The sequence below is a fragment of the Phycodurus eques genome, chromosome 13 (genome assembly GCF_024500275.1).
Source record: "Phycodurus eques isolate BA_2022a chromosome 13, UOR_Pequ_1.1, whole genome shotgun sequence".
NCBI classification, from domain to species: Eukaryota; Metazoa; Chordata; class Actinopteri; order Syngnathiformes; family Syngnathidae; genus Phycodurus; species Phycodurus eques.
Genome location: NC_084537.1, coordinates 19,401,086 through 19,415,168, shown reverse-complemented (window position 1 = coordinate 19,415,168; position 14,083 = coordinate 19,401,086). Strand labels below are relative to the sequence as shown.

General features: G+C 38.0%; 1 protein-coding gene across 7 annotated transcripts in view; it reads right to left on the bottom strand.

Annotated features, from left to right (window-relative positions):
* Positions 1–711: 711 nt before the first annotated feature.
* myo9b (myosin IXb) overlaps positions 712–14,083 on the bottom strand; it is a 30,864-nt gene continuing 17,492 nt past the window's right edge. For 4 of the 7 annotated variants that reach the window (XM_061693643.1, XM_061693642.1, XM_061693645.1 and 1 more), the window contains 20 exons: positions 13,505–13,650; positions 13,064–13,405; positions 12,618–12,699; positions 12,286–12,483; positions 11,148–11,254; positions 10,981–11,063; positions 10,349–10,533; positions 9,000–9,107; positions 8,747–8,911; positions 8,633–8,674; positions 8,419–8,530; positions 7,227–7,300; positions 6,961–7,153; positions 5,844–5,972; positions 3,414–3,519; positions 3,184–3,315; positions 2,986–3,109; positions 2,368–2,462; positions 2,157–2,293; positions 712–1,469 (listed from right to left, as the gene is read on the bottom strand). In XM_061693643.1, the coding sequence (XP_061549627.1) occupies positions 2,161–2,293; positions 2,368–2,462; positions 2,986–3,109; positions 3,184–3,315; positions 3,414–3,519; positions 5,844–5,972; positions 6,961–7,153; positions 7,227–7,300; positions 8,419–8,530; positions 8,633–8,674; positions 8,747–8,911; positions 9,000–9,107; positions 10,349–10,533; positions 10,981–11,063; positions 11,148–11,254; positions 12,286–12,483; positions 12,618–12,699; positions 13,064–13,405; positions 13,505–13,650 (2,556 nt within the window). In that variant the 3' untranslated portion in view covers positions 712–1,469; positions 2,157–2,160. The remainder of the gene's footprint in view (positions 1,470–2,156; positions 2,294–2,367; positions 2,463–2,985; positions 3,110–3,183; positions 3,316–3,413; positions 3,520–5,843; positions 5,973–6,960; positions 7,154–7,226; positions 7,301–8,418; positions 8,531–8,632; positions 8,675–8,746; positions 8,912–8,999; positions 9,108–10,348; positions 10,534–10,980; positions 11,064–11,147; positions 11,255–12,285; positions 12,484–12,617; positions 12,700–13,063; positions 13,406–13,504; positions 13,651–14,083) is intronic. The other 3 variants (XM_061693647.1, XM_061693646.1, XM_061693649.1) reach the window with 3 other exon arrangements.

Below are 14,083 nucleotides of genomic sequence, written 5' to 3'. Positions count from 1 at the left end.
TAATGCAACGCGGAAATGGGAATACGTAGTAAATATAGGTTTGTTCTCAAAAGGTGAGGTAAGAGGCCAGTTTGTTTACTAACAGGTAAGCAATAGATTTATAGTACTTTTATTCTAACCTTTGCAACTTTACTGGATTTTACAGTAGTCTTATGTAACCCATCCAACTTTTGTAGGATTTACAGTAGTCTTCGCTTAACCTGTGCCAACTTGTATGGGATAGTCTTATTATAACCTGCACAAGTTTTATGGGATTTACAATGTCAGCCTGTGAAGCTTCTATGGGATTTACAGCAGTCTTGTGACATGAACTTTGATGGAATTAGTTTTATTTTAACCTGTGCAACTTTCATGATTTACAGTAATTTCAAACACATGCAACTTTTATAGGATTTACAGTACTCTATTTTGTCTACAACTTTTCTAGGGTTCACAGTAGTCTTATTTTAACACTTGCAACCTTTACAAGATTTATTTTAATCTGTAAAATTCTTATGAGATTTACAATGCTCAAATGGCTGCAACTTTTATGGGATTTACACTGGTTTTTATTTCAATCTGTGTAATTTTTATGGGATTTATGGTAGTCTTATTTTAACCCGTGTACCTTTGATGGGATTTACAATGGAGTTATTTTAACCACTTACAGATAAATTGCTTTTTGGGTAAGTCAGTTAAGTGTTAAGGTACATTTTAACTACGCTAGATGCAATTGGAAAAAAATGGTCAGTTTATTTTAAGGAACAGAACAAAAGTAGTTAGCTTGCCATTGATGCTACCTATATAAAATGTACAGGCATGCATATATGGAAGAGAAAAATTTAAATGAGAAAATGTCAGTCTAAAAAGCAACAATGGGGAAATTGGATCAGTCAAAGCAAAAAAATCAGATGGAAATACTATGTACAATACAAACTTTTTTTTTTTGTACAGTTATAAACCTTTTTTTGTTCATATAGTCCGTAGCTCATCCTCATAGAAGGAATCCATATATGTAGTACCTTGAATGTACAGTAAAATGACATGCAGTGGGGTCGCTCTCAAACAGCGGTGAGGAAGTCTTCTGAGGCCATGCTATATTTGTTGGAAAAATATGATGCAAACGTTTATTATTCATTTGTGCATCAAATGTTCCTTTGATGCATTAATTGTTTTCAGAATGGCATGCCAGGCTGCCTCAAATGTTCTGGCGGGGCTGCATATGGTCCACGGTCCATAGGTTCTCTACCCCAAATGTGACATATTGTGGGGACGTATCCTGGATTGTCTATCATCGCAGCACCGGCAACTGGAAAAGTCTAGAAGACAAAAGTGCACTCCACGACAAGGATGGTGTTAACTGTCTGTTGCGTCTTTCTCTTCCTCAATGAAAGGAATTTCCAGGTTGTCAAAGCTTCTGTTGAACGTTTTGTTGCCGTCCACGGTGGGCGAGAGAGAAGCGGCGAAGTACGCGGGCTTGATGATGTCCTCTGAAACGAAAAATAAGAAAAAAGTTGCATATTTTCAAGGAAGACATAGTACATATGAACATACTATATGTATATACTGTATATATTTGAGAAAAAGGTAATCCATTTTCAGGATAAAAGTTGCATATTTCTGTGGAAAAAGTTGTATATATGAGACAGCAAAGTTGTACATTTTCAAGAATAAAAGCTCTATAGTATTTAAGAACAAAAAAATATTTTCAGCAAAAAAGGTGGATATTTTCAAGAAAAGTTTTTTAAATTGAGAAAATTTGAGAAAGGTGTTACATTTTCAAAAAAAAAAAGTTAAATTTGAAGAAAAAGTTGGATATTTTCAAAATAAAAAGAATGGTCTTACATTTAAGAAAAAAAGTAATTTTCAGGATAAAAAAAACATTTCAGGAAAAAAAGTTGTATTTTAAAGAACAAAGTTTAATATTTAAAACACAAAAAAAGAGTATATTATGGAAAAGGTCTTATGTTTTCAAGTAAAAAAAAAATAAAAAATAAAATAAAAAATCATGTTTCGAACAAACTATATTTTCTAGACAAAAGTCCTACATTTGTACATATGCGTAATATATTTGAGAAAAAAAAGTAGAATATTTTTTAGAAAAGTGCTAAATTTTGAGTTCCATGTCCAAGATTTGTACGACATTTAGGGCAGAGAGGAAGGTTAGACCACCTTACCTCCCTACTGACTTTCCGAGTCAAGACTGCCCAGACGGTCATCCAGACTTTCCGTGCTCATGGACGATGACGAGTCGAGGATCTCATTGTCTGAGTTTTCCTGCTCCAGATCGGGTAACCTGCAGGCTAGGTCCAGCCTTGGGAGATGTATGCAGAGGCTTTAAATACCCCTAAAAAGAGTAACAATGCACATGAAGCAATCGGCGCTTACTTTTCCTGCTTGATGGACCTGATTCTTTCAATGAGAGTCCTCTCATCCGAATCAGTCTGGTCAGGAATTTCCAGCGCAGATGGTTTTTCCACAATCTGCAGAGAGACGAGCGAAAGGCCATTCATCATGTTTTATTACGAGGCTAACTAGGTGCACACAATAGACAAAAACACAATATTTGTGTCTTTTTGTAAAATGTTGAATCCTATATGTTTATTCATTTGTCTCATGTTGTTTATTTATTTATTGTTTTAATAGATATTTTTTTGGAATACTTTGAGCATTCTTGCTTTGACTCTCGTTTGCCTGTAAAGGTGTACCCAATGTTGGCTTTGTATTTTGTCCAACATTTGTGGATTCTTTTGTTCAATATTTATGTATTTTTAGATATGTTGTAAGGTAATATTTGCAGTATAATTGCTTCGGCTCTCGCTAGATTGTACCGGTGTGCCGAATATTTTGACTGGACCGCTCCTATTCACAACATGTATGAAAGTGAACAATAGGGCTTGGCGCAGGTCTGCGCTTCACTGAGTGCATTTGTTGTTTAATGAGGATCAAAGAATGAATCGGAACCTCTTTTCTGGTGATTTTTTTCCCCCCCGCACACCATTTTACCGTGTTTTGTCTCTTCAGCTTAAGTTGATTGACAGCTAGGGCCTCGGCGTACTCCAGCTGCTGAATGTTCTGCAGCTTCTCCTTGTAGCGCCTGAACTGCTCCGAGATGAGGATCTCCACGCACCTGAACACACACACAGGTCAATGCACAATGCAAACATGTAGTGTATAGAGTATTTAGTGTGGAGCGTGACTCACGTGGTCGTCTTGCCCACGTCCTTCATGCCAAGGAAGGGGTCATCGGAGTCGGGGGAGCGCAGGATGCACGGGGCGAAGACGATGGCGAGGGAACTGGGTGTCATCTTATTGTAATCTTCCTCGCTGGCCACCCTGGAACCACAAACACACGCTTTGGCTTTAAGATGCCTTCAAAAGGCCTTCTAAACACTGTTACAATACCCGTAACAGGTGGCTAAAATGCCTTTTACCGGACAAGGTGGAAGATGAGCCGCTCCAGTGTGTTGTAATTGGCAAGGGGAAGTTCATCCACCTTTTGGTACACAGCACGTATTCTCTCAGCCCGCTCTGGGAACTCTGCAAACAAATGAATAACCAAGAGGGTCAATGAACTTACTGAACACCAGAGAGAATGTTCTGAATCCTCTTTCACACCGAGATCCTACGAAATTACAGCATTGGAGCTGTAGCAGCAGATGATGGAATTTAAATGCCCTGTGCTTTTAAAAAAAAAAAAAAAAAGTTTTTAACACACATACCTGCTTGTTATTATAGTATGTAGGCTAAAACTAGATTTATTTTTCCACACTCGAGGCTCTGCCTTTACAAATAGAAGCAAGCAGGCAGAAGAGGATCCAGCCAAATGCTGGCCAGAAGGGTATACACTAGCCGGCGAGATTCAACCTACTGTATCACACATCCTCGCTGGCAAGATCCAGCCTGCTCTTAGCCAATGTTCACTGGGCAAGATTTATTCCACTCTCTCACTCACACACACACACACACTCTCTTGCTCTCTCTGGCGAAACACAGCCTGCTGTTACACACACACACACACACACACACTCCAGAGAGATGAGAGGCGGCCCTCAAAGCCTCTCTACAGTAGTAGCAAAACAAAATAGTGGCGCCATGACTTACTAGTTTAATTCGCTCAGTGACCAGGCTTGTAACTCAAAAGACACAATCATTGCAAAATTTACATGTCTCCGTTCCAGCGCCCCAAAAAACACCCAACAAATTTTTTTCTAACCCGTTTATTAAGAAGAAAAATAGAACTCTACAATTTTGTACTATTAAAACACAGTCAGGCACGTGCAAACAACAACTACAAACAAAAAAATAGCTACTTCATGATGCTCAAGCACCTGCCTTTTTTGCTGCGGCCCTTTTTTATCTTCATTCTGCAATATTTAAAGGTCCCATATTTTGGATATTTAGACCTCCATAGAGTGACTCTCTAACATGGACGTAATATAAAAGTACGAATTTCATTTAAAAAAAAAAAAAAAACATTTTGGTTTTGTCCTACGAGTGTCCAGAAAAGGCCCCTCTGAACAGCTACTTTTTGTTTGACGCAGTTTTGTATCCACTTTGTCCATATTTGACCAAGACCGCCCCCTTTCCTCTGATTGGTTGCCTCTGTGTAGACCACCCACTTGTTATCGCGCACGTTCGTTATGCTGACAGCGCTGGCTCAGGAGCGGAGAGATAGGTGGAGATCTTCTCTTGCGACGTAGACAAGCTCGAGAAATTCAAATGACCTTATTTCAGGCCCTTCGGCAGAAAAACATTTGGAGCTCGGAAATCCGTGGACGAATTCAATACATATTTCACGTTTACTGAGGCACCACAGATCCAATATAACATCCCAAATACTAGAAAAAGTTGGTTTAGTAAAATATGGGACCTTTAAAGGAAAAAATTACCCTCTGTGTCATCAATTTTACCCAAAGTGTTTTGAAATCTGACGAGCATTTATTTGAGTCCTTGGGAGAATTGCACATATGCTCCCGTCCTCCTTCCCCTTCCGAAAACCTGTCATTTCAACAGGGGTGTGTTGACTTTTTACAGTATATCCACTGTAGCCTCCCTTCACCTCCTTTCTTAATAGTTGTATTAGTGACTGCGGTAACAGAAATAAATACGTTAAATATATACTACCGTTTTTTCCTTGATTGTATTAATCATTTTTGCTATTGGTGCCTTTTTGTGGCTCGAGCACCTGCCCCCCAAAATGTGTGTGCATGTGCCTGCATACAGTAATAACAATGTAATCGAATGGACAGATTTAAACAGTTTGTGGAGCATGATCATTCAATAGGCATTCTTCTGCTCATTCTGGTGTGTGCTCTTTGGATTCTAATACACGTAGATTTGATGAGAAGACAGAAGACCATGTCAACTAAGCTGCAATAATATTAGCCATTTTTTGCAGAGGATAAAGAATATACGCTTGTGAGTATTGCTGTATCTGCATGTGTTGCTACCGCTTGTGTTCAAATGTAAGTTGTTTAAAGGTTTATAATTACTGCAACATCGATGCTAGTTTCGTGAGCCCGTGGCTATGGCATTGGGCATCGTGTGTTGGCATTAAGCTAGCAGACTTTTCGTAAGACATTGTTAATGTCATGTAGTTCTCTTAGTTTTAAAGTAAAATTCCACTAACAGTGTCAATAAACGGCTTGAAACAAGCACGTGGCCTCTTTTTTGAAGAATCGTTTAATACCTGCCAAACTACTGCTTGTTGTGAAGTTCGCTGCCACCAGAGCTAGTGCTCATAACTAAAATGTTTGCTTGCAACAACCAAAAAAACAAAACAATCCAACGAGTGATGCCTCGTATCTTAAAAACTTCCTAAGTCGCGTCACGTCGAGGTACCACTGTACATATGGACTCACCCACGGCATGCAAGAAGTCACTGTAGAGAGAAAAGGTCATGAGCGGTTCAGCCAGCTCTCGCAGCCAACGTTTCACAAGGCCTGTGATGGTATGGATGGGGTAGTTTTCCAGATTGGCCGCCTCGGGGTCTAACATGACAAAAACAGCGAGAAGTCAACAAATCTGAATACTTAAGCTCGGTGAGCATCGAAGGGCCCATCTCCACAAGTATGTTTTATTTTTTTTGCGTGATGCCAAAGGAAAAGTTTGATGATAACCATAGAACAGGAAAAGTAACATGTTTACACAGGAAATTGTCCAGCTGAAGTATCAATAACATACACAAATTAATTTTTTCAAGCAGATGCTAACTTAATTACCCTTATTACAACCTGTTCAACACTTATTAATTTCAGCAACAACTAAAAAGTACCACTAGGTGATAGTATTGCTCTCCTTTACATCTGTCAGGGGGTCTTCACGTTGACTAGTTTTATCTATCATTTTTCTTACACCTGACTTGACAGCTAATATTTTAAATTTTTTGACTAATATTTGGTTATTTTTGTAAAACATCTTTGAATTGTTTGTAATATATATATATTTTTTTTCCTTTTGACAGTTACAGTTATGACAGTTACTGTTTTTATTTTTTGGCTAATATTTTTGAATTATTTTCTATTTTTTGTATTTGTATGGATTTCTTCCTGTTTGTGTATTTTATTCTATTACATGTGTACCTTTGGATAATATTTTTGAGAATTTTCAAATATTTGTCTATTTTTTTGTCATTTTTAGAATGTCTTTCTGTTTGTAATCTTAATGTACTGTGTATTTTTGTTTAATATTTTGCACTGTTGTCTATTAAATTTGTAATTGAAGATATGTTTGTAATATTTTGTGCATTATTGCTTTGGGTCTTGTTAGTGTGCTGAAGTGTGCCCATTGTTTTTATTTATTTATTTATTTTTTACATGTGGCACTACCATGACCCCTGAGTTAATGAAAGGTTTAAGATAGTGACATTTTGACCCAGAAAGTAATTTAGCATTTGTAAGGTATTTACATGTTATTACAATATTATTTTACGCTACATTAAGCTATGTTGTAATTGTGTTTCGAGCCGTCACATCCTACCCATCTCCATGATTTGATAGAGCTCCCGGGCGCGGCAGGCGGAGCCCGACTTTCGGTAGATTCCCTCAGTGTAGAGGCCGTTCATCTCCACGTACATCAGCAGCAGCTCCACCACCTTGGGCACGGGATTGGCCTTGCTGGTTAGAACGCAAACATGCACCCCGAAGTGAAGGGCGCCGGGAACATTGTCATCCTGCCACAAGATATATGGCATTAATTTGTGTGCGTCTGTGGTTGTTTGGAGCCTTTTCTAAACAGTAGCTTACTTGGCGAGCGCAGCGTGTCGAGCAGTCAGTGATGATTTTGTTCAGGCATTTCTTGTGGCATATTAACTTGCACGCTACAACGCAAAACACAACTGTCAGTCAACCATATGACTTGAAAGCACACTGATCGAATGTATTAAATGGATAGACAATGATTTTGATAACATTTTGAACATTCTTAATTGTCATAAGTATAGGAAGTCAACTACTGTATAGTAAAACACTAATGACAACTGAATGATAGGTTTTAATTGTCATTTGGTTTAGTATTGTTTTTTTTTTGTAATGTATTTGTAGTACTATTAATAGTTTAATATATTTGTATAATTGTTGATTTTTTAATATATATTTTTTATATAATATGTATGGTTTGTGCTATATTTTTGTATTATGTTCTAATTTTTTTCCCCCACTTTCTCTCTCTTTATTTCTATTTTCATTTAATAATGATTTTGTCTAATATTTTTTTATTATTCCTAAATATTTTTTTAAATATCTGTTGCATTTCTTCCAAATATTGGTGGATTTTTATCTAATATTTCATCTAATGTTTTTAATTAACTGTCTAATATTCTAGTATTTTTAAAAATATTTGTCTTTTTTGCCCCAATATTTTATGTAATGTTTTTTTCCATCTAATAATTGTATATTAAAATCATAATTTGTATTCTTTTGAATATTTTTTGTCGAATAGCTGGTATTATTTTTGTAATATTTTTTGTTGTGTAGTTTTTGTCTAAAATGTTAATTTCCCCCAAATATGTGTGTATATGTCAACTCAAATTTGTGTATCTTACAAACTTTGGATCAGTTTTGCATTGTTTTTACTATGTGTGTTTTTTTTGTGTGTAAAACGTCTGATTATTACTGATATCGTTTTCAATATTCTAATATTTTTGTAGTTTTGTGATTGTAGTTCCTTCTACCCTTGGATTTGGATTGTATTGTTAGACATTTTTGTAATATATTGAGCATTATTGCTTTGCTCTCATGAGATCGTACGAGTGTACCTAATGTTTTAACGTCCCGCTCCCATTAGCAAATCCCAGACGCATTTCTTTTAGCGATATTGGAATAATACTGATAACCGTCATCATTTTGCTCTGAACAATCATATGAAATTTCATCTCTCATTATGCATGGTGTACTAAATGAAGTGGCTCCATGTTTTTCCGTTTTCGTGTAAACATACCGCTGCACATGTAGGCTTTCTCCATTCCCCAGATGTAGGAGCCGCACAGGTCACATGACTGCATGATGTTCACTTGGTAGGTGCTGAAGCGGTGATCAAGCGGACTATCGGGCTGTCAAAACAAAAAACGAAATATTTTTCAAATTATAAATGCATATATACATTTAAATATATTTTTTAACATCACGTAGCAGAATTTGCACATTTATCTTACACATTTGTCCTTTTTTCTTCTCTTCTTTCTAGTCTTGGCAGCCTGAAGAAAGCCAGAGTATTTATTATCAAGTTTACAGTACATTTAAATACGTAATACGAGACCAATCTTGACCGGCTCTGAGTCCATCTTCTTAATCTCGCCCCTGATGAAGCCGTCCAGCATCGACTGGAACAGGTTGACCACCAGTGACACCTCGTTCTTATTCTTGGGGCCGGCCAGAGAACTGACTTTGTTTTGGTAGCCTTTCATCAGATCTTTGTAGCCGATCTGAGGCTTCTGAAGAATGCATGGAGAGCATTACTGGGGGGGAAACGTCCACGGTCTTCATTCATACTCTTAGCACTGGGACATACAGTACACTGACCTGGACAGAGAACATGCCTTTAATGGTCTCTCTGAACTGCATGGTAGCCATGAGGAAGATATTCTCTGTTGGTGACAGCTCTTTGATCCGTATCTGCAAGTCATTCATCTGAGGAATAAAAGGCTAAAAGTAAAAAGCTCATAAAAGTAATATACACTCACTGTGTGATATCTACACGATAGCTATAAGCGCTGCATGAAAACATATATAGCCTTTGCCAAGATGCCATTCACTATGATTGAATAGTATGTTTATTTTGTAATATTTTGGTATGTTTTGTCCACTATTTTTATATTATTTGTAATATCTGCATGTTGTTCATCTAATATTTTCTTATTTTTTTGTCTCATTTTTTTTACATTTATGCAACAGTTCTGTATTTTTCATCGAATGTTTCTGTATTTGTCTTGTAATGTTATATTTTTAATGGTATATACTGTAGAATGCATATTTATTTGTGCATCTTTCATCTTTTTGCCACTTTATTCATCGTTTTTCACATTTGTGTTGTTCATGATATTTGTGTATTCCTCATCTAATCTGTCAATTTTTGTTTATATTATTTTATATTTGGGTATGATACATCTACTAGTATTTTTTTATTTTTGAAATATTTGTGTATTCTCCCCACCTCATTCTAATTAATAGATGGCATGCCTCAATTAGACACCGTGCCTCAATTAAACATCTAGGTGCATCGTCCAATTGAACAAAAACCCTCCCTAAGTTGTTTTTAATGGCGTCATTTTTTTGTGGAAATTTTCTTTTAAAATACATGTATATTCACCAAATAAATTATTGGATTTCCCTTGATGGATTATAATAATTATAATAAGAATATAGGAGAGACAAATCTTAGCTAAGATTAGTTGACCAAAAATAGAGGAAATGATTTTTTAAATATTTATATACTAAAATACTAAATGAATGTGTGTGTGTGTGTGTATATCTATATATATATATATATATATATATATATATATATATATATATATATATATAAATGTGTGTGTGTGTGTGTGTATATAGTATTAATATATATAATTCAATAATTTATTTGGTAAATATACATTTATTTTAAAAGAAAATTTCCACAAAAAATGATGCCATTAAAAACAACTTAGGGAGGGTTTATTTGAGGTGAGGCATTTGTTCAATTGGACGATGCACCTCGATGTTTAATTGAGGCACGGTGTCTAATTGAGGCATGGCATCTATTAATTAGAATGAGGTGGGGGAAACGCAATATCAGTTAATGTTGTGATAAAAACACGTGTGCAAATAATGGCCCGCTAATGTCTGCAGTTAAAGCTGCTTAAAAGTTGTAAAGGTGCGTCTCCCGCCCTCACTTGGTTGCCGAGAAACTCATCCAGGTTGCGCAGCTCTTTGGGGTCTTTGATCTCACGGTCCAATGAGCAGCTCCACTGCAGGGCTCGCGTGGCCCGACTGATTTTGATGGTGGGGTTGCGTGCCAGCCGCCCGGAGTTCTGCTCGGGCATCTTGTAGGGGTGAGGCTTGTAGCTGGGCAAGGTCACTATAAGGAGACGACACATTATTGTTTTAAAGGTCCCGTATTTTGGCTATTTAGAGCTCCATTGAGTGACTCTCTAACATGGAATTAGTATAAAAGTGTCAATTTCATAAAAAAAAAAAAAGAAAACACCTTGGTTTTGACATACAAGTCAGACAGCTATTTCTGTTTGACCCAGTTTTGTATCCGCTTTGGCTAAGATCACCCATTTTCCTGTGATTGGTTGCCTCCGTATAGAAAATCCACTTGTGAGAGAATCATCAGATAAAGATCCAATACATCACAATATCATTTTGTCCCACCTTAACTGTACTGTAAACTTATTAGTGACCACTAGATGGGGGGGATCATAAAACCAATGCGCCGGAGCATACTGAATTTTGAATCGCTAAAGTTCAAGGTACTGTACAGTTAAAAAAAAAAAGTTTCATCATTTATAAGAACACTTACCAGATTTTTCTTGCGAGGGAGTCTCATTGTTGGTGGGTAATTTAGGCGTCCACTTGCGCAGGAATCTACTAAGAAACCAAATTCTGCAGCGAATACAATCTCCAATCAGCAATATGTTTAAAATCATATACAAATCTAGGGTTATCATGTAGCGAGAGGGATTGTACTTCTCAGGGGTAGTGAGCTGTGATTGGTCGGATCGCTGTTGTCCTGAATCTTCATTGGAACTCCTGGCAGGAAGGCTGTACCTTGATGAGTCTGTCTCCGTTGGGATCTATGAGGTCGGCAATTGTGTCAGTAGAAAAAAAGAAAAGAAAAAAAGGGTGAGTATTCCACCTCTTTAGAAGCCGAGCCCATCTCCTGCTGTTATGCCACCACTACACTATTTCCATGGCAGTTAAAGACCTTCACCATTGAACGCGTCTCCATTCGCCATGCAAAACTGCACTAAATGTTACAGCCACCAGCCCTTTTTCTGCCTCATGCATTTTTTGCGTGGCAGTATAATTATTCACACACCATTTATATATTTTTAATAATAATGAAAGAATGCAAAAAAAAAAAATTACAATTTACTGTAGTTTTTTTAAAATGTTTTTATTGTTACTGGATACTGTTATTGATATACTTTTTTTTTTTAATCTACTTTTCCTTACTACGTTTCCTTTTAATGATGAGGTACTATACCTGTTAAATGAAAGATCTAAATTTTTTTGCAATAAGAGAAATACAAAAATTAAAAATAAATTATAAAAACACATTTTAATACATGCCTTGGTAAAAAGATTTTTTTTTTTAAAGATGACTCGGTATTTTACCCATTAAAATTAGTTGATACTGTAATTTATATGCTTTAATCTACCCGTTTTCTTTTAACGATGAGGTATTGTACCCATTTATTTCAGAAAGTTGTAATGATCTAATTTTTGGACCTTAATTAGAAAAAAAAAAAAAAAAAAACTAATTTAAATTATAAAATTAAATTTTTTTAAATAAATAATTGTAGTGCTTTTGTGGTTTACACATCGGCCTCACAGTCAAAGTTCGGCTCAGGCCCTCCTGCATGGGCGTCGCATGTTAATGTATCAATGAACCAATTTAGGAGAAGTCATCATAATGATAATCTCAATGATTCAGAAACAAGCTGTTGAAACAGAGAGAAGCATTTCCTTTTCTTTTCTAAAAGCAACAGTGCATTGTGATGCTCAATGACAAGTCCCACAACGCTGCAGCCGTCCATCTTTTTCTCGGCGGCATGCATACATGCAAGACGTGCAATGCAGAGCAGCCTCCTCCACTCTGTACCTTGACCTGAGATTTGAGGGTGCGAACATCCACGCTACTGGCTGAATTCTTCAGGGTGGATGCGCGGGGGCTCAAGGGGGGAAGCGGAAAGCTCCAGTACTCGCTCTCCTTGGAGCCGGCAAAGTTAATCATCAAGCCACTGCGGGCGTAGGCTAAGCGCCGCTTGCGCCTGGGGTTTCTGCGCAAGCGAACCCTGACCTGTCAGGGGGGCCAGGGAAAGTGATGAAGCATGAGTGCTAAAGAACTTGTGTGGTTGAATACATAAGGAGCCCCCATTTGCGTGTAAAGTACTAGTAAAAACGAAAACAAGTGTTTCTAAAATATCACGTTACCTCGCGAGCAGACGGTGAGCTGTCGGAGCCAGACGAGCTGATCTTGGACAGTTCATCAGCAGACTTGGAATTCCCCTTGTGCCTGGGGCGGACAGGAACATAATTCATGTGAAGTGCAACCATACCAGTGTCGTGGGTGCAAACGTTACAACACTGTCCCTTCTGCACATGTTTCTAAAACTTCCCTACACATCATCCATTCTTCTAGTGACTTCAGGTGAGGAGCAACCATAGCCTTCTAGTGTGTGAAAATGCTAACCAAGTCCCTTGTATACATATTATACTCTAACTCTATAGGTCTGGGGTGTCCAAAAACCCATCCTTATAGTGACTTCAGGAAGGTGCAGATATGGCAGTGTAGTCGGTTTGAAAAAAATAAAAACAAACAAAACATTCCTTCGACACTGGACACCTTGTGTCGCGAAAGTCAAACATGAAAAACTTACTGAAAGTCATCTTTGCGTTTGTCTCGCCGCCTGTTCACCTCCGGACTCGACTCATCACTTATTTTCTCCCTCCACCTCTCGGCCTTCTCCTTAAACTCGCCCGTGTCTTTGTAGCGCTGGAGGGAAGTGCTCTTTTGGGAGTCACCGGCGCCGGATCCGTCATCACTATGAACTGTGGGGTCCAAAGGCAGCGACAGGGGCCGGGTGAGCGGCGGTGGAGAACCGCGACCTCCTCGCCTCTCCCTGCTTGCAGCGGGCAGACCGTTGACAGCGTCGGCCTGCTCGGTTCTGTTGGGGCTCTGCTCCACTTTGTATTGTCGACGTAGGTCTTTTCTTGATGAGCTGTCCGGTGGTATCAATTCTAGTGAGCTACTCCTGTGCTTTCTTATTTTGTTAGGAAAATACAAAATAAAGTGACACGGGTAGCTTAAAGGAGCCTACCTGGCTCGTGTGGGTCGACCTTCTGTTGACATCCCTTTCGTGCTTGTCTTGAGCTCTTTCTCCGACCTCTTCAGTGAAGTCTGCCACGCAGCCTGGATGACCGAGGCGGCCTTGCTTCGTTTCTCCTGAAACTCACGCCAATTCCTCTGGAACAGTAAAATAAAACAGTATGCTCTGTCACCTACAGTCTTCTCTTACATCACAACAAAGTATATATTTACTCATCCAGGAGGTCACAAAGGAACCCAGGACAATATCTAAAGAACTGCAGGCCTCCCTTGCCTCAGTTAAGGTCAGTGTTCAGGACTCAAAAATAAGGAAGAGACTGGGAAAAAATTGCATCCATAGCAGAGTTTCGAGGCGAAAACCACTTCTGACCCAAAAGAATGTAAAGGCTCATCTTACTTTTGCAAAAAGACATTTGAAGTATTCCCCAGACTTTTGAGAGAATATTCTATGGACTGGTGAGACAAATGTGGAACATTTTGAAAGTTGTGCGTCTCATTACATCTGGCGTAAATGTAACACAGCATTTCAGAAAGAGACATCATACCAACAGTCAAACTTGGTGGTGGTAGT